Source organism: Panthera uncia (genome assembly GCF_023721935.1).
Source record: "Panthera uncia isolate 11264 chromosome C1 unlocalized genomic scaffold, Puncia_PCG_1.0 HiC_scaffold_3, whole genome shotgun sequence".
NCBI lineage: Eukaryota > Metazoa > Chordata > Mammalia > Carnivora > Felidae > Panthera > Panthera uncia.
In genome coordinates, this window is record NW_026057584.1 from 62,870,438 (window position 1) to 62,891,601 (window position 21,164).

A 21,164-nucleotide genomic window follows, 5' to 3' on the forward strand; every position below is an offset into this window, starting at 1 on the left:
TTTAATATTTAACACTATTGAAGTATACATTTAAAAGTGGCTAAGTTGGCAAATTTTATGTTACGTATTTTTTATTACAATCAAAAACGTTTTAAGTGAAAACAAAATACAGACCTAAAAGGAAGAAACACACCCAATTATATTGAAGATGATATTATTGTGGACATAGAAAATCCCAAAGAATCTACGAAAATATCTTAGAACCAGTAAAGGAGTTTGGCAAAGTCATAAAATACCAAATAAATATACAAAATTTAGTACTATTTCTGCATACTAGCAATGAACATGTGGACACCAAAATTCAAAACACAATGCCATTTAAAATTGCTTAAAAAATGTATTTAGTTGTAAATTTAATAAAACATATATGGGACTTACATGCTGAAAAATGTAAAATCCTGATGAAAGAAATCAAAGATCTAAATAGGTGAAGAGACATATATTGTTAATGAATTGGAAAATTCAGTATAAGAAAAATCTCATTTCCCCCAAACTGATAATACAGGTTTAATAAAATTTCCATTAAAATCTCAGCAAGATATTTTTGCAGTCAAATGCTCTACCACTGAGCTATACCCCCTCAGCAAGATATTTTTGTATATAGAGACAAGATTACTCTAAAATTTATATGAAAAGTCAAAAAAAAAAAAGAACTAGAATATCTAAAACAACTTTGAAAAAGAAGAATAAAGTGTGAGGGAACAGTCTACTCAATTTCAAGATATGTTATATAGCTAAAGCAAGGTTGTGTTGTATTGACAGAAGAACAGAATAGAGAACTCAAATAGACCAGTGCAAATATGTCCCACTGATTGTTAACAAGGGTGGAAAAGAAATTCAAGAGAGGAAATACAAACTTTTTATCAAATGGTGCCTAAATAATTGGACATCCATAGGCAAGAAATGAACCCATATACAGAATAGCTCAAAATGGATTATGGACTTAAATGTAAAAAATAAACCAAACTTTTAGAAAAATGTGTAGCTCACCATTTTTATGTCTAAGGCTAGACAAAGAGCTCTTAGACTTGACACTTAAAGTACAGTCCATAAAAAGAAAAGCTGATGAATTGGGCTTCATCAAAATGAAAAACTTTGGCTCTGCAAAAGACCCTGTTAAGAGAATGAAAAAGAAAAGCTACAGACTGGGAGAGTATGTTTGCAAACTATATATCTAACAAAGGGCTAAGATCTAGAAAATATAAAGAACTTTCCAAACTCAGTGGTTAGAAAAATTCAAATTAGAATATGGGGAAAACACATGAAAAGATATTTCACTAAGGATATAAAGATGGCAAATGAGCACATGAAAAGATACTCAGCAACATTAGCGGTTAGGGAAGCAAATTAAAATCAAAAAGAGACATCAGCACAAATCTATCAGAATTGCTAAAATAAAAATAGTGATGACACCAAATATTGGTGAAGATGTGGAGGAACTGGATCACTTATACCTTGCTGGTGGAAATGCAAAATGGCGCAGCCACTCTGGAAAACAGTTTGGCAAATAAATAAATAAATAAATAAATAAATAAATAAATAAGTAAGCAAGTGTTATATAACACAGCAATTCTACTGTTGGGGATTTATCCCAGAGAGATTAAAACTAACATTCATGCAAAAACCTGTACACAAAGGTTATAGAAACTTTACTTGTAACAGACAAAAACTGGAAACAACCCAGACATCCTTCGATGGGTGAGTGGTTAAGTTGTGATACATCTATACCACGGAATAGTACTTGAAAATGAAAAGGAGCAAATAATTGATGAAAGAATTATACTGAGTGAAAAAAAGCCAACCAATGCCAAAAAGTTACATACTGTGTGATTCCAGTTACATAATATTCTTTATTCCACTTTATAATATTCTTTGAATGACAAACCTATAGCACTAGAGAATAGATGAGTGGTAGCCCGGGGTTAAGGGGGGGAGTGGAGGCTGCATGTGTAGATGTAAAAAAGGCAACATGAAGAATCCTTGGGGTGATGAGGATGTTTTGATCTTGATTACATCAATGCCAACATCTCGGTTGTGATATTGTCCTAGAGTTTTGCAAGATATTGCCAAAGGGCATATATAATGCTTCTGTATTATTTCTCACAATTGCATGAGAATATACACTTGCCTCGAAATGAAAAGTTTAATGAAAAACAAACAAATGGCTTCCTGGGTGAAAAAAAAATTGTCAGATTCTCGGAAAGGGAATTCTAGCCATTCTGGAAATTGTCATAGATTCTCTAGCCATTCTGGCAGTAAGCCATCGTGTATGGGTGTTGTGCAGAGCAGCTTTACTCAGTGATCAGCCATTTGTGCACAGGTTGATGTCCCGTGCATTAAACAATACAGAGCCTCCATCATTCTGAGAGTAGGACATGGCCACATTTCTGCCAACCTGTGGTGGTCAGTTGTGAGTTGCCACTGATGTTCACTCTACAGTGTCAGTACTACTGGGTCTACCATGCATGAAAACCATTGAAAGGAAGACTCCGTGTTAAGCAATGCCCCCTGTCATAAAGACCTCCTAGGTATTGAAAATGAAAACCCTCTGGGTTTAGTAAATCTGAAACCTTGAAGTATAAATTGAGTAATTTGATTTTATGGTGAATTTATTTTTCATAAAGGGCAAGAAGGTAAGAATCCCTCATATCTTAATCATTTGTAAAATATCTCTTACCTTTCCCCTTTAATTGCCATCTTTCTGCCCTCTTCTCCCTTAAACAAATGAACCAAGGGAATCTGAATTTACTCTAGTAAATGTATGTCAATTTTGCTGTTAAAAAGAAAGGCGCCCATTTGGTGGTCCAAATCACCCCCACACTTTAAAGAATCCTTTCCAGGATTTTACAGCCACAAGAAAACTTTCCACCAGATGATAAAAGAAAATTTGATGTGCACTGAAAGGAACCAAAGCAGCCTGTTCTTTTCCTTCCTAGCAGTTTTTTCTGATAGATCTGTTCTGTTGTTCCAGAAATATTCTCAAGTAAAACCCTAATAACTTCTTATTCCCAAGAATAAAATAAAAAAGTTAACCATTCATCTCTGGGCTGCTTCAAGAGTGAACGGAATCATAAACTACTCATGTGCTTATCCACACCATCCCCTAGTGATATAATTCTCTGGGAGTTTTCCGCAATAAATCTTGGAGCTGGGTCTGTGCTCAGTACTTTCAGTCTGAGTAGGTTTGTTTATAATGGCAGCTGTGTCTCTCATGACAGAGACACCTTTTATCACCTCTGCTTAGAGTGTCTGGAGAAGGAACGCACCACAGGAAATCTTAAGTAAAACTTTCTGACAAATACTCATAGTTGTCTGTTTTTGGACACCCAAATTTCATGTCACAAACAGAAAATTAGCAATATGGACTAACTGGTCCTTTAGAAGTCTTTCCTCACAATATTTCACTACATACCCTGTACAGAGATACTTAACTTTTGTGAGAGCCTCCGATTGTGGATGTAAGTTTTCTAGCTCTTGTCCGTGCTTGGAGTTCCCTTTCAACCATCATGAAAGACTAGGAATGTGGTGAACAGACATATTAGCTGATTTGGAGATTATCAGAGGGGTTGACCAAAGCAATTATATCTCTTCCTCATAAGTATTTTAAAAGTCAAAGCAAAATGAAGAAACACTGCGGTGTTGGGTCTGCTATGTGTAAGGTATTGTACAAGGGTTCAGGCAGTGTGAGCAAGCAGCTTAAACCAAGCTCTTGCCCTCAAGTAGCTTGCAATCTAGCAAAACAAACAAATATTTTCAATAAAGATGCTGAATAGTAGTGCAAGATGGCAATTAAAATCTGTCGCAGAATCATAGTTTGTTCTGAATTAAAGAAATTGCACTTCAACACTTGGTCCAAGTTCGGTAGAGGGAGAGAACAATTCAAGCTTGGGTCATAAGAGGAAGGCCTGATGGGAAGCAGAAAGCATGTAGGATGAGAGCATCTCTGCTGAAGACACTGCTTTCCAATTCTAAAGAAATGGACTCAAGGGGCACCTGGGTGGCTCAGTCAGTTAAGCATCTGACTCTTGATTTCAGCTCAGGTCATGATCTCACAGTGGTGGGATTGAGCCTTGTGCCAGCTCTGTGCTGAGTATGGAGTCTGCTTGGGGATTCTTTCTCTCTCTCTCTCTCTCTCTCTCTCTCTCTCTCTCCATCTGCTCTTACCCTGCTCATGTTCTCTCTCTTTTCTCTCTCTCTCTCTCTCATTCTCTCTCCATCTGCTCTTACCCTGCTCATGTTTTCTCTCTTTTCTCTCTCTCTCTCTCTCAAAATAAATAAATAAACATTAAAAAAAAGAAGAAATGGACTTGATATCATTTAGAGCATCCTCAAGGGTCAGAACTGTTACCAATCTATGTTAATTTTCTAATTATAAAATTCTTTATTTTCTGAAAGCAATTTCAGAATAATTTTTGCTTCCCCTCACTGCCCCTGTGAATCCCAAACCCTGTGTGCCACAGCGTGATAGTTGTGCTGGAAAAATGCTTTAGGGCTTTCTAGCTATTCTCTACAAGTTCTTTGGGTTCATCTTAGACATCGTGCCAGAGAGTGAAACTTCATGCGCTGTAGTCAGCAGAAGGCCTGGGCTAATAAGTGTTTTTCTCTTTCTTTGGGATGATGAAACACACACATTTTTCACAATGTCACTTTGAGATGGAAGAGCTGAAAAGGTGGCTTAGATTCCTAGAGGAGGTACAGTAAGCTTCCTGATTTATAGCCCACACCTCTCACCAGTGTCTTTTCGGACACCTGTCTGGCTTTATAAAACCTTTCTCTGGTGATTTGCTCCATCACTGCACAATGAGCATGAGTGGAGGGACTCTATGGACAGAGCCCTGGGCTGCCATCTACTGCCCCTGGCTTCCAGCAGCTGCCAATGAGTTAGTTCTGCCTATGAAGATGAAGGGGGTAGGCATCTTTGCTGGGATTGGTACCATGAGGTCTATGTAGAGATTTGGTTAGATCGAATTATAATTCTACATAGATAAGAGGGCTTACCCGTATTTTATATTTTAAATTCCTCTGTACCCACAAATGTTATCTTTGGTAAACCTGAGGCGACTTCTGAATCTTAATATTCTCCCCTTCTTTTTAAGGTTGCTGGACATTGAAAGTGAAATGATCAAATTTGCCAGTTACTATGCTGGAATCGCTTTGTCAGTACTCATCACAGGATATATTCAAGTGAGTAGCGCCTTCATTTTATTTATAGATCAACCTCTGGGTTCAAATACATTACAATGAAATGCAAAGTACGCTCTTAAACTTTAAAATTTTTTAAAAATGTTTTTATTTATTTTTGAGAGAGAGAGAGAGGAGAGAGAGAGACAGCATGTGAGCAGGGGAGGGGCAGAGAGAGAGGGAGACACAGAATCCGAAGCAGGCTCCAGGCTCTGAGCTGTCAGCACAGAGCCAGACACAGGGCTCGAACTCATGAACGGTGAGATCATGACCTGAGCAGAAGTCTGACGCTCAACCCACTGAGCCACCCAGGTGCCCCTCTTTAACTTTTAAGTTTTTCAGATACCCTAAGGACTACAGTTTTACTTGGAGATGGGGGTGAGAGAATGGGGAAGGATTCTTGCTCTCAGATGGGGAGAAAAACATAAGCAGTTGCCTAGAGAGATGGTGAATGAATAGACATTGAATTTCAATGCCCTGTCCTTCTGTGTCCCCTAGACTTTATCTTTTCTTCTAAACTCAAAAAAAAAAAAAAAAGGCAATTGCGGATGTGTTTGTAATGAGAATATGAACACCCTGGAGAAAGGCAGGCATGAGGAGTTGGAGGAAAGCAAACTTGACTTTCTTTTTCTCTTTCATTGCTAAAATCTCACCAATCTGTATTCCAACTCAAATTCTGTAAACTGAATCTAGAGTGTATTCTAGATTTAAGCCATGGGAGGGCTTGGAGTTACTTAACCCTTATTTTTTTTTAAGTTTATTTATTTTGAGAGAGTGAGAGAAAGAGTGTATGGGAGGGGCAGAGACAGAGGGAGAGAGAGAATCCCAAGCAGGCTCCACACTGTCAGCACAGAGCCTGGATGTGGGGCTTGAACTCACAGACTGAGAGATCATTACGTGAGCCGAAATCAAGAGTCAGACCTTAACTGACTGAGCCACCCAGGTGCCCCATGCTTAACCCTTATTAAAGAAGAAAAATATTTCATCTTTTGCCTTCTTCTGTAGAAAAAAAATAATTATTTCCCTCAATCTCCATTCATTCAAGAATTCCAGGAAGTTCATGTTCACTGTAAAAAGAAATGAATCAGTTTCTCTCATTCTGGCACTGGGCATTTTGATGACAACCCGACTACATCTGGTTGGGGAAAACTATCAGTAGATTCCCTGCTTATGTGATAACTTTTGTCTTACTTTCTCTGAAAATCATTGTCCAATAGCCTGGAAACTATACAAACATGCTTGTTGGCAGGGCTCTCGGGAAAAATACACTCAGAAACGGCATGCAAAAATTAGAGCAAGAATTTCTTTTCGGCACTGTGAGCTTTCCTTTACTTACGCAGTCAGTGGAACTCAGTAAGGTTAGCTCTACACGTGGCAAAGCCAAATTCACACCCGAACCTTCGGCTTCCCTTTCCGCAGCTGTTCTGCTCATCCCGCTTGAAGCAGCAGGTGCCCTCGGCTCACACCGCAGCTCCCATGACGCGGCATTCTGCGAATCGCTTTCCTCTTTCTCTCAGCACTCATACTGAAAGCGTTTTCTTCTGGAAAGAGAAGGAATCCACGGATATTTTTAACGTTGCAATGCCAAACATTCCTTGCTTCATTTTCAGATATGCTTTTGGGTGATTGCTGCAGCTCATCAGATACAGAATATGAGAAAAATTTCCTTTAGGAAAATAATGCGAATGGAAATGGGATGGTTTGACTGCAATTCCGTGGGAGAGCTGAACACAAGACTTTCCGAGTAAGTGGTTGGTAGGAGGTCTTAATGTATGTGTGAGTTTTGGATAATAGAACCCTTGTTTCTAAGTTAAATAATTGGAGACACGTTTTCAGTTATTTTGGATACATTTTGTCTCTTAAGTTGGGCTTTTACAGGTAGCATGTTTTTTCCATAGGTAACATTTTATCAAATATGATCATTAACAGTTGATAGCCAGGATACTAAAGTTTTGTTTGTAGGCCCTTAAGAGTTAAAAGAGCTAGGGCTATTTGGCCTCCAAAAGAGAGACTGAGGGATGTCACAATCTATGGATCAATAAGGAAAAATGATACAATTAGAACGAATTATCTTGCTCTGTTGAGGTTATTTCTGCACATAAAAACAAAGACAAAGAAAAATCCAAAATAGCTCGAGAAAGATTCAAACTAAAAAACTGAATTTAAATCCAGTTTACACCTAAATACTAGTTGGGGCCATGAATAGCTCCCCTCCAGTCATTCTGAATGAGCCCTGAGTAATTAGAACCAATTGAACCCTATTGAATTGAACGTTGAGGTCTCATGAGAGACACTTAGTGTACAGTATAGTGAAGATAAGAGACTAAATGTTGAAACCCTTAGATTCGAGCACTCGTTCTGCCCCTTACTTACTATGACCTTGAACAGACACCCTTGCTATAATACAACTGTCAAATCTCTGGGTAATAGCTAAGGTCCTTTGTCGCTATTAAATCCTAAACCCTCCTGGCTCCATCTAAACAAGAGATTATGGGAATATTCCCAGGAATATGAATGTAACATAATTATGTTCAACCAGTATTCTGGAGGATTTACTCTATGCAAACCATAAAGATAAACCACAGAATTCCTGATCTCAGGGAACTTACAGCCTAGTAGGAGAGATAAAAGGTGCAAACAAGTAAATAATCAGTGCTGGCGCATACTGATAGCTTACAACACACGGACACTATTCTACATACTTTACTTATATTAACTAATCCTCATCTGTAGATGGACATAAGGACAGAACCTGAGGCGTAGGAAGGTTAAGTAAGGCAAGTTAGCCCAGGAGAAGCTTGTGTTCAAATTCAGAGCTGGCCTGAGTCTGTGCTCTTAACCACTATTCTATATTGCCTATAAGCAGAATGCAATAATTACATACATGTACACACACATACACAGATTAATTACATTGCTATGCAAACACAGGGAGGAAGATATTACTTCTTCCTCGGAGATTATATAAGTTTTTATGAACTAGGCGGTGTGTGGGTTTTTCCTTGAGGCTGAAAGGATTTAGCAGGTATGAAGAAGGAAGGAAGAGCTTGTTAGGACAGACCAAGGATATGAGCCCTAGGAAAGAAAGAGACAGATAAGGTGGTTTCTAAAAGTCTTTGTCAACACTGAATGGACACCAGTTGGGAAAGCTGGGTTGAGAACAAACTTGCTTGGCTGTGAGGGAGAAAGAGGCTTGACGAACTCACAAGCTGTATCAAGTGTTTCAAAACATGCAAGGCTGTTGTTTCCCACGGGCAACGGGGTACAGATACAAGAGTGCTTAGAAAGGAAAGACTGGGATTTCTCAGCAAGACATTTGAATTGACCAAGTTCAGTTTTAGTGATCAAATCCCCTCTTGTTTCTAGTGATATTAATAAAGTCAATGATGCCATTGCTGACCAAGTGGCCATTTTCATTCAGCGCATGACCACAAGCATCAGTGGGTTCCTGTTGGGATTTTACCAGGGTTGGAAACTGACCTTGGTTATTATCTCTGTCAGCCCTCTTATTGGGATTGGAGCAGGCATCATTGGTCTGGTAAGAATGTCTTCTCACTTCTCTCCAAGACTTTTGTGCTGAGAAACAGCCAGAAATGTGAAACTTGTTTCCTTTTTCCTGTGTATGTTTAGTCAATATTATCACTGTTTCAGTTTACTTTGTTTGATTATTCCTCACTATCAAATAACATTCCACAGATCAGGGATTGATGATGTTTTAATAACATAAATATTATTGTATTAATAACAATAACAACTACATTTTCTGAGCATTTACTATTTTGCCAGGCACTATTAGGGACTTCATATATATTGTCTCTAATCTTTACAACAATCTTATAAAGTCTTAATGACATTTTAGACATAAGAAATGCAGGCTCAGAGAGGTAAAGGGACTTGTCTGGGACTACACAGCTAGCAAGTGATCAAATACAAGGGAGTCTGACTCCAAAACCCCCACCCACTCTCTGATATGCCTATTGCTTCCTATGATCTCTAAATCTCTGACGTTTTTCTCAAAAAGGCCCAACAAACATACCCAGCTCAGTAACAAACACCTAATGCAGATTTCTACCTTCACAACTGTGTTCTCCATGCTGTGTGATCAGTTTCAGACAGAGGTTACCTGACCCATTCTGAGCAATGTCCCCATCAGTTTCCATTCCCCAGGTATGTAGGCTAAGAAAAAACATAGGAGTAGGAATTTTGAGTCATCCCTATTAAAAAACACTCCCAAGGATTAAGAAATTATGTTCTGCTTTTAGAGCAGACACATTCGATAGCAGCTCATGGGATCAGGCACACTAATAATTTACTGTAAATGAGAATAGAATTCAGGTGAAAAGCCGCACACACATCATTGAGCAACAGGAAACCAATCTCCATGATAATATTTTCTAGCAAAATATGCAAAATATTCTCTACAGTCCACCGACTATATTACTCAAACATTTCCCAGGTAGTACAGAGTGACAATAGCAAAGAGCTCACTCCCCTCAACTGTCCATCATCTGGTTCTACCACCTGGCTCAAGAAAGATATTTTTAGCCTGTCAAAGTGTTAGCTTCCTCACCTTTAAGATAAGGCTAATCCTTCCCAAAGTAATTGTGATGATTCAAGGCATATTCCATGTTATGCACTTAGCATGGCATCTGGCACAGAATTAATTGCTACAGAGTTATAAGCTTTTATTTTTTTCCAATCCACCATATCACACAAGCTTCACCACAGTCCTTCCTACCAAGCCTCCCTTCCTCAGAGGATCTTCCAGGATTCTGCAAACATTTAATTCAGTTCCCTCCACCCCCGATACATTGAATCTCTTTCTTCAAACCTGTAATTAATTAACGTTCATACGCAGATGGATCATATGTCACATTTAACATGTTAGAGACGTAGCCTGGTTCTCTTGATTTTAACACGCTTAGAGCATGGTTTCTCTTGCTATCTCAGTGCCCGTATTCCAACTTCTTGTCAGTGTGTCACTGATTTGCAATGCTGTAACTCTGCACTGGTTTCTTCTTGAATTCAAGTCTGTGCATGTTTGTGTAAAATGATGCAAGCAATTTCACTAGGCCTAATTCAAGAGCAGGACTCCCCCCCACCCCACACACACACCAAAAAAAAAAAAAAAAAGAAAAAAAAGAAAAAGCAGGAGGGGGCAATATATCAATATTACACATTACTGTGGGTTTTTATGCCTGTGTCTTTTATATTTAACCAGGAGAAACATGAGTGATCGTTAAATATTTTCCCATACACATCTTTTAAACTCTTGTATCAATTTTACTGAAGTATCCTGAGATTATTTCATGAGCCATTACAATAAAACTATGAACAATCACAACTACTTGATTTCCTCAATAAATAATTTAGAAATAAGTTAAAAGAAGGTTTTGGTAAAAACCGCAGCATCATTGGTAACGTCCGTAAAATTCAGATTTTAATGTTGATGAAAATAGACCTACTTTCCCTATTGTTGCCTTTTCAATTCACAACTTACGAAGTGTGCACTTGTAACATAAATATATTATAACAAAATTATACACTTACTTATTTTGTACCCGAAACCTCCATTTAAGATTTTGTTCGTGAAGGTTTTTGCTGCTAAGAGTTTGGAAAAACTTGGAAGATAAACTCCTTTGGTCTGGGTAGTATAAATTTTTTAGATTTCTGAGTTAGTCGATCTTTTACAATATTTGCTTTTATTCATTTTGGTATCTTCATCTGTGACAGGGATTTCTTTGGTGATTAATTCTAATTAGAACTCAATCCAAGTCCAATTTTAGAAAAAGTAATTTGTTAAACATTAAAGGCAATGTCTTTTTATTTCCTTCTGTAAGGAACAAAGCTAGTTGAGCCCCTATAGTTGAGTCAAATGGTGTAATATTAATCTGAAGCTTTCTCCTGTGGAATTACCTCTGTGGCATCACGCCTTTGCATACTCAGGACCTCTCCCCCATTCTACTGACTAACATGGCACCTGCACGGACCACCAGTCTCTGTCTCTGGTGTTTGTCCACAAACTGTGCAATGGTCTGTGGCCAATAGTAATGAAATGGGACACAGTTTCACTTAAAACCTTCATCAACATAATGAGTGAAACACTGTGGTCTCACTGAATGCCCTCTTTGGGACTTATTCTGAGAGGTTTTTGAGGCTGACTTCTAATGGAATCATTTTCATAAGTTGGCAACCAAACACTCATGGATGGGGTTTAACAGAGATCAAACTTGGATGCAATTCTTTCCTTGGTGAACACTGTAACAGCAAGAATCTAGTTTTGTATTGGTAACACCCACCACATGTTTACTGAGTGACAGGTTGACTTACCTAATTACCTGGTCTTCACGTTTTGTTTTCTTCTTTTGGATTTTAGAGTTTGTCCAAGTTTACTGACTATGAATTGAAGGCCTATGCCAAAGCAGGGTCAGTGGCTGATGAAGTCATCTCATCTATTCGAACAGTGGCTGCTTTTGGTGGTGAGAAAAAAGAGGTTGAAAGGTTGGTTCGTTGAAATGTCTGCCACTTTCCAGAATTCTGTTGATTGGCATACCACCCTGAAATCTTCCCCATTTTGCACAAAGTGACAGATTTTTACCTAGGTTTATTTACCCTGAGGGAGCTTTTGTTTGAGAGGCAGCTGGGAGCAATTAGATGGGGCATTAGCATTACAAGGACCCCCAAGCCTTTAGCTGTGTGTTTTTGAAAATGTTATAGTGGGAGATGTTTAGAAAGCTATTTTAGGTTAGATATTTATTTCAACTGTGGTGGTGGATACATACACACGCTAAACCTCGGTAACACTGTTTAGATCACGGAGTGATCTGAAATGCAGTTGCAGGGGACACCTGGGTTGCTCAGTCAGCTGAGCATCAGACTTCGACTCAGGTCATGATCTCATGGTTGGATCCTGAGTTCAAGCCCCACATCAGGCTCTGTGCTAACAGCTCAGAGCCTGGAGCCTGCTTCAAATTCTGTGTCTCCCTCTCTCTCAATCCCTTCCCCGCTAGTGCTCTGTCTCTCTCTCTCAAAAATAAATAAACATTAAATTTTTTTTTAGGTGTAAGCATTATTGTAAAAAAAGAGAGAGAGAGGGAGGAAGAGAGAAAATGAGTGTGAGAGGGGTGGAGAGAGAGGGAGACAGAGGAGCCAAAGCAGGCTCTGCGCTGACAGCAGAGAGCCTGATGCGGGGCTCAAACTTGAGAACATTGAGATCATGACCTGAGCTGAAGTCGGATGCTCAACCGACTGAGCCACCCAGGTGCCCATCTGGAAGATTAGTTCTTAATAAAAATAAAAACCTAAATGAGTAAACCAGCACAGTTGTCAAGAATGTTGTTTATTCTTCCATTTATTTAGTACTTAAGTGCATTCCATATGCCAGGTACTGATTTTATAAAATAGCCTCCAGTTTAAACTCTTTTTAATGAGTAGATCTAGTATGATGATGTCATTCTCAGTTGCTACCAAAGAGAAAAGAGAATCTACAATCTCTACTTAGCCTCTTTTCTTTTCTTTTCTTATTTTTTGTTTTTGTTTTGTGTCTTTTGGTTTATAGAGTGAAGTTACCTTGTTTCTCATAACAAATTTCAGTAGCATACTTCCTCCACCATGAAAGATATTAATCATTGTTGATAAAAGTAGCAATGTAAATGTTTTGAAAATGGTAACATAGAATAGACCTTCATTTTTGTCCCATGAAATGGGAAATTTTCTCCATGAATTTATTTTTCGGGATAAAAGAAGGCAGTTACAGAGTGTCTGAACTTTAAGACCATGCCAGTTATTAATGGCCAGAGTATAGAATCACTGGGGCTTAGTGCTTGAATTGGATATCTACATAGTTATCCCCGTCCTGTGGCTGTGAACCCCATGGGTCATGTTACAACATAGCATTCTTGGTCACAGGTCAGATAGGTGTATGGAGATGAGTTGGTGCAAACACAGGTCTCAAACCTAGGGGAAACAATTACATCATTTGCTGATAGAAAGCATGCCACATGACTTAATAAAACAGTTCAAGCACAAATAGTACTAGGTCCCTTATGTCCAAACATTTGTGTTGAAAATTCTTTTCTCTTGGGGTAAAGTTCTCACTGTCCTCACACTGTTCTCATCCCAGAGGTGATCAACCAACCATGAGGCTTTGTTAGGCATCATTCCTTCAACATGTTTCACTGCCGGGTTGAAAGAAACAAAATAACTACGTGGATGTGATCGTCATTTTCTTCCCATGAAGGCGCTATGTGTCTGGGGTGATTTTATTATGATCATTGAGTATAAGCACTGCACTGTGCCTATTTTGAATATTTTGACTTGAGTTGCTGCTGCTGGCATAGACTCAAATGCTTTCTCTTCACAGATATGAGAAAAATCTTGTGTTTGCCCAGCGTTGGGGAATTAGAAAAGGGATGGTGATGGGATTCTTTACTGGATTCATGTGGTGTCTCATCTTCTTCTGCTATGCACTGGCCTTCTGGTATGGCTCCAAACTTGTCCTCGATGATGAAGAATATACGGCAGGAACACTCATCCAGGTACTTAGATCTGAGCAGCCTAGACATAGCATCTCCTGCTGGCATCTCGGAAAAGCCCATAGTTAAGGTGTTTTGTTTATTCCTTTAGTATCTGAGGGGGGGAAAGCATCAATGATTTGGTGGAGTCCATCTGCAGAAACAAGCAAAACCTACACATTTTATAGTAAAGGAATGCTGAGCCTTTGACTTGATGAGACCAGAAATTTAATGATTTCCAATTAACTAAGGATTTTATAGCTGTAAAACAATGACTTTTCTGAGTCCAAAAGATAATATGCCATGAAAATGGGAAGTCGTTGATCTCTCAGCTGAAAGTTAACAGCTCATGTAGTTAAGTTTCATAATAGTACAAGATATGTGCTAATGGACGTATTTGTGAAACATAATGAGTTACTAAAATACCAAGCCAGTAATACCCTCAACTGAACAGGCAATGCCACCATTTTTATTGTTCGCTTGTGCTATAGCCGTGCTCTCATGAATGCCATGGCTACTTTAATTTTCAGTATTTTTTTCAGTTGTTCTTTCAAGAATTATTGAGTATAAAAAAAAAAGTCTTATTGAGCATGTATGATATGCCAGACCCATACAAAGTGCAGAGGATTCAATAGTGGATAAAAGAAATGTGATCTTTTCCTGATGTAACTTATCATTTCGTGGGGAAGAAAAGCAATACTTAAACAATCACATCAGTGCCTAATGGCAGAAGAAAACGGGTGCTACAAAAGACAAGCGACATGCGTGGTGAATACCAGGATAGGGTGAGATAAAGCTCAGTAACCCAAGGGCTTTCTTCCTTAGCTTACAGCACCTCTCATTACCGCTGGACTCTTGCCATTGTTCTGATTCTCAGACAGAAGGCATTTCCACACTCATCAATCTTTTATTTTCTTGTATGGCTTGCCGAACTTTTCCTTCAGAGGGCTTGAATGAAAGCAAACATTTGGGTTTATTTACAATTTGTTACCACCCCTTCCTGCCCTCACACACTAAGCCCCATGAGGTCAGGGAGATAAAACATGAAATGCACGTTTCATTTGGCCTATTAATTGTTTAATTAAGTATATTAATTTTAAAAGCATGGACATAGGAAGCAGTTTCACCTAAGATTCTTAAATAAAATATTTTGGCCCTAGATTATAGGTAAGACAGACGCCAATTAAATAATAAAAAATGTAGGGGTGCCTGGGTGACTCAGTGAGTTAAGCCTCCGACTTTGGCTCAGGTCATGATCTTGTGGTTCGTGGATTTGAGCCCCACGTAGGGCTCTGTGCTGACAGCTCAGAGCCTAGAGCCTGCTTTGGATTCTGTCTCCCTCTCTCTGCCCCTCCCCTGCTCACGCTCTGTCTGTCTCTCTCTCAAAAATAAATAAACATTTTAAAAAAATAATGAAAAATGCCAAAATCTTACATAGACATTTGCTAGCTGATAGCCTGTAATTTGAGGTCTACTGCTTTAGTAGAAATACATTTCTAGGGAAAGTAGAACAGAATTTTATTTACAAATTGAAATGATTATCAGAGGCCAAAGCATAATCAATCTAAGCTACTGACTTTATTTCATAAGAGCATGATAATACACTAAGAATAACTTTTCAAAATTCAGTTCTTTGCAAGATGAACAACTGGCATCACTTGAATTTTGTTTAAAAAATTAAATATGATTATACATGTTAGTGTTTTGTAAACCTTAAAAGAGCAGTATAGATGGAAAATATTGCTATCATTATAATTTAGCCACTTTCTTTCTTTTTTTAAAAATTTTTTTAATGTTTTATTTATTTTTGAGACAGGGAGAGACAGAGCATGAATGGGGGAGGGTCAGAGAGAGGGAGACACAGAATCTGAAACAGGCTCTAGGCTCTGAGCTGTCAGCACAGAGCCCGACACGGGGCTCGAACTCACGGACCGCGAGATCATGACCTGAGCCGAAGTCGGCTGCTTAACCCACTGAGCCACCCAGGCGCCCCTAATTTAGCCCCTTTCTTAACAACTTTAATACAGCTTTACACATTTGGAAACTTTTTTTTAATGTCTATTCATCTATTTTTGAAAGAAAGCATGAGTGAGGGAGGGGCAGAAGGAGAGGGAGACAGAGGATCCAAAGTGGGCTCTGCATTGACAGCAGTGAGCCTGATGCAGGGCTCGAACCCACGAACTGTGAGATCATGACCTGAGCCGAAGTCTGATGCTCAACAAACTGAGCCATCTAAGTGCCCCCAGCTTTGCATATTTGAAAAACCAGTGAAACCCTCTGGAAAACAGTGTGGAGTTTCCTCAAGAAATTAAAAATGGATCTACCCTATGACCCAGCAACAGCACTGCTAGGAATAGCCCCAAGGGATACAGGAGTACTGATGCATAGGGGCACTTGTACCCCAATGTTTATAGCAGCACTCTCAACAATAGCCAAATTGTGGAAAGAGCTTAAATGTCCATCAATTGATGAATGGATAAGGAAATTATGGTTTATATACACAATGGAGTACTACGTGGCAATGAGAAAGAATGAAATATGGCCCTTTGTAGCAACGTGGATGGAACTGGAGAGTGTGATGCTAAGTGAAATAAGCCATACAGAGAAAGACAGATACCATATGGTTTCACTCTTATGTGGATCCTGAGAAACTTAACAGAAACCCATGGGGGAGGGGAAGGAAAAAAAAAAAAGAGGTTAGAGTGGGAGAGAGCCAAAGCATAAGAGACTGTTAAAAACTGAGAACAAACTGAGGGTTGATGGGGGGTGGGAGGGAGGGGAGGGTGGGTGATGGGTATTGAGGAGGGCACCTTTTGGGATGAGCACTGGGTGTTGTATGGAAACCAATTTGACAATAAATTTCATATATTGGGGAAAAAAAAAAAGGGTAACCAGTGAAAGTATTGCGGGTATGAAACCCGACTATAAAGTCCCTGGTCTTTTTTTTTAATTTTATTTATTTATTTATTTATTTTTTAAAAAAAAATTTTTTTTTTCAACGTTTTTTATTTATTTTTGGGACAGAGAGAGACAGAGCATGAACGGGGGAGGGGCAGAGAGAGAGGGAGACACAGAATCGGAAACAGGCTCCAGGCTCCGAGCCATCAGTCCAGAGCCTGACGCGGGGCTCGAACTCACGGACCGCGAGATCGTGACCTGGCTGAAGTCGGACGCTTAACCGACTGCGCCACCCAGGCGCCCCTAAAGTCCCTGGTCTTTATTGATCTAATGACTCTTAAGAACTTTCAACATTTATGAGTCCCAGCTGCTTATATCTGCTCATTCTGCAGAAAAACATGCATTGAGAAAAGACCTCTTTCTTTTCATACCATGCCTGCACAGAGAGGACAGAGGTGTGCCCAAATAACATTTCAGAGGGAAAAATGAATTGGTAAATTGAAAATTAAATACTACACAATTCCAATTGGAAACACTGAATTTAAAATCCCCTTGGTTACTTCTGTAGCAGGAATCCAATTTTATGGTTCTGCTAAAAAATAGACTGAGGTATATTCAAAATTTTAGGAGATTATTTAAGGAGAAATAATTCTAATCAAGCAGCACCAAACCAGAAGTGATGAGAAACCGTTCTCCACCCATAGGAGCAGGGGACTTTTATAGTGAAAAGACAGAAGCAAAGCAAAAAAAAAAAAAAAAAAATTATTTGATTGGTGATACCTTAAGCAGTTGCCTTGCCCGGGGAAGCTTAATTGACTATTTGTGATTGGTTGTCCTCAGGTTTTTGATTTCTGGACCTTAAGGCATTTAAGCTGAAGTTTTGGTTTGCTTATGCAGGTTGCTAAGGTATTAAATCTGCCTCAGCCTAATGGCCTCCTTGTTTAACTCATTTGACACTCCTCAGCTTCAAGTGTTCACTCTATACTTTCTATAAATTAACTGAGTACTTACTATATGCAGATGTGGAATGCTATGTGTTTCCAACATTTTAATCGTCAATGATTAACCTTACCTCATACTCCGAATGTCTTCTTGCAAGCCTCTGCTTACACCTTTAGAAATTTCCTTTTGGGAAAATGGAGAAATCCATGAACAACATAATCACTGATTGTTCGTTCTCTCTCTCTCTCCCTTCCTCCCTCCCTCCATCTTTCTCTTTCTTTCACTCATATGCGCAGGCACATTTTTCACCATACTTCTGAGTAGCAAACTCTGAAGCCTCAGTATACGTGAGCTGAGGTGAGTGTTAGTACTCCACTAAATTAATTAACAATCCGGTTAATCTAATATGTTTTTCATGCACAGAGTCATTATTGGCTGCATGGTAATTGGGCATACATGGTAAGTGGCTCACATAAATGACTGTGATTAGTACCACTTGTACCCAGACAAAAAACAAACTCTGTGATCTATTGAGAGAGGAGATGAAAACGAATTGCAGAGTGCAGAAGGCTGCTTTTTCACGCTTCCCAGGTTTCAGGACTCAATAGTAAAAAATAACAGCAGCAGTAGAGGGTAACGGTATTCAGAGTGTATAAGGTGTCAAGCACTAAATGACATATTTCATATAAATACAATATGTAATATCAAAGCTTCATTCTGTATTGATGTCATTAAAGATGAAATGGAGCCATGAGGTTGACAAATATGTGCTGAGGGGCATGGAGTGGGATATAAACTCAGGTGACTATGTCTCTAGGGCCTGACTCATTAGCCAGTGTTTTCTTCTTCTGGATCTATCTTCCAAGGAGCCACAGATCCGCTTTTCCCCAGCACAGCACACCCACAGATTATTCCCCAGTGGTCTCTTTTGCCTCTTCTGACAATGCCATCCCCTGGTTAGAGTGCAGTGTTTGGGGTGGGAAATGATCATCTGTTGGAATGGGTGCTGGCTGTTGTGATAATATCAGTACATGTCTCTGTTCTGTCTCACTCACTCTTTCCCTATGAACTCTGAGAGAGACATCTGCAAAACCAGGCTGAGCAAGGTTTGACTGCAAACCTCAGGTTAGGCCCCTAGTGATTCAATCTAGGATCTAGACAGGGGTCAGCAAACTATGGCCCGCCAGTCTAATCCAGCCTGATGCCTGTTTTTGTAAATAAAGTTTTATTGGAACACAGCCATAATTATTTGTTCTCTATTGTCTATGGCTGCTTTTGTACTACATAGCAGAGTTGTGTAATTGCTTCGGAGCTCATATAGCCTGAAAAGGCTAAAATATCTACTAGGTGTCCTTTATAGAAACTGTTTGCTGAGCCCTGATCTAGGACATTTGGAAAGCATCTTTTGTTTAGGTGGGAAGGCCTCTGATAAAGGTGGTCTTAACCCAATTTACAGAAGTACTTCTCCCTCTATTCACTTTATCATTTCTTAAGTGTGCAATCTTGCTTCTTTTAACATCATCACTATGATTTATGTGGCTAACACTGGATTTATCACCTTAAACTAATTATTTCATTTCATGTTCATAACAGTCCCATGAGGTATATACTGTTAATATCCCTGTGTTACCGATAAAGAAATTGCGGCTTGAAATATGAAGTAATCTGCCCCTGGGAGGAGCTGCCTTCTGTAATTAAGGAAGAGGAACAAGAAAGACGAGGAGAGAATGTCTGTCTCATTCATGGAGTGGGGAATTCAGGAAGAAGGCAAGGGGGGACTGGTGCACATCATCATATGTAGAATGGAGGTTACTTGAGAGGAAGGGAGGCGGCTGGGAGGCTCTGAGGAGTCTCCTGGTCCAGACACAAGACCAAAGGAAGACAGGGAAACCATCACAGACTAGGATCATTTGACTGCCTGAAGAAGACTACATTCAAACATTCAGGCAGCAGCCAGTTTTCAGTTCAGGAAATAACTCCTGTCCCCAACGGATGGTGGCCAATGAAATATCCTCCATGAAAGTTACATGACTGGTCCCATTTGGTCAAAAGGAGTCTTGTGCTCCTCCTAGAGGCACATGACAAATTACCTCATTGCCTCTTCCTTTATAAACAGCACTGATAAAAACACAGTGCTATTTGGTAGGAACATCTGGTCATGATAAATTCGCCTTCCCCTAACTTAATGAAATGACTGGGTTGGTGAGTTTAAGGACAGCTTCCTCAGCATCGCAAAGAACCTGGCCATACCAACCACATGCCACCAGCAGCAGGTGGGCCTGTTTGCTAGACAGGTTGTCAGGCAAGAGCTTGGGTTCAAATACTGCTCTCCCACTTCATACGTGTTTTCATGTAGAGTAAGTTAGGCAACCTCCATACACCTTGGTTTTCTCTTCTGTTGTAAAAATTAAATGAAGTAAAGCAGGTAAATCACTTAGAAATATACATTAGGAAAACTCCTCCTCCTCCTCCTCCTCCTCCTCCTACTAGTACTAATAGTTATCCTAAATAAATAGTCTACTAGTAGCAATAATATAGCATTAGTAGCAAATCTATAATGTACGTACCAATCTCTATGACAATCAAGCTAATCATACTGTCTTTATTGCTTCAGTGACCCTTATCAGGGGTCTCTTATCCAGAGACCATATCAGGCTGTTCATGTGACAAAATGAATTGTCATGTCACTATTCTAACTCATTTTGTGTCTATACGCTGCCTTGCTTAGATCTCTTCCTCATTGCAAAATATATTCTTCTTTGCAGAATAGTGTTCTACACATAGATGTTCAGTTATAAATAATGTAATCTTTTAAATCATAACAATAGAAAAATTGGAGATACTTTGTAGAACAGAAATTATTCCAGGTGTCTCCAAAGAAATAGTTATCTTTCAAACTCCCAAGGAAGAACATTTCTGAGAAATCTCTGAGTTCACACAAATAGCCCGAATGATAGCGCTATTTACAAATTGACAAAAACATACAAAAACTATGTTTATCTCTTTTTATTTCAGATTTTCCTCGGTATCATAGTAGGAGCTTTAAATCTTGGCAATGCATCTTCTTGTTTGGAAGCCTTTGCAACTGGGCGTGCAGCAGCCACCAGCATTTTTCAGGCAATAGACCGGGTATGTAAGAGCCAAAGTAAAGGCCATGAGCAGGTTGGGGTGGGGAGAGAAATGAATTTCTGAGGAATTTACCCTCAATGTTAAAAAAAATAGGAGGATGGGGCATCTGGGTGGCTCAGTCAGTTAAGCGTCTGACTTCGGCTCAGGTCATAATCTCACGGCTCGTGAGTTTGGGCCCCGCATTGGGCTCTGTGCTGACAGCTCAAAGCCTGAAGCCTGTTTCAGATTCTGTGTCTCCCTCTCTATCTCTGCCCCTCCCCTGCTCACGCTCTGTCTCTGCCTCAAAAATAAACAAATATTAAAAAAATAAATTAAAAAAAATATGAGGACTATCACAATGCCCCTAATTCAGCAATACTTAATAAGTGCTATCATGAGCCAGGCTCCACACTGAGTTGGGACTGCAAGAGTGAAATAGAACAAATAAGGTCCTTGCACTCCTATCATACTAGGAAACAGGTAGTAAAGAAGGAAGCACATTTACAGATCTAGAAGGTACTA

The 21,164-nt window shown here is 39.3% G+C and overlaps 1 protein-coding gene across 1 annotated transcript in view; it reads left to right on the forward strand.

The window, feature by feature from the left end:
• The window catches only part of ABCB11 (ATP binding cassette subfamily B member 11), a 91,355-nt gene that overhangs the window by 22,748 nt on the left and 47,443 nt on the right, over positions 1-21,164 (forward strand). Inside the window, exons 6-11 of the mRNA XM_049616086.1 lie at positions 5,097-5,184; positions 6,792-6,925; positions 8,548-8,719; positions 11,558-11,682; positions 13,544-13,718; positions 20,550-20,663. Coding sequence (XP_049472043.1) covers positions 5,097-5,184; positions 6,792-6,925; positions 8,548-8,719; positions 11,558-11,682; positions 13,544-13,718; positions 20,550-20,663 — 808 coding nt within the window. The remainder of the gene's footprint in view (positions 1-5,096; positions 5,185-6,791; positions 6,926-8,547; positions 8,720-11,557; positions 11,683-13,543; positions 13,719-20,549; positions 20,664-21,164) is intronic.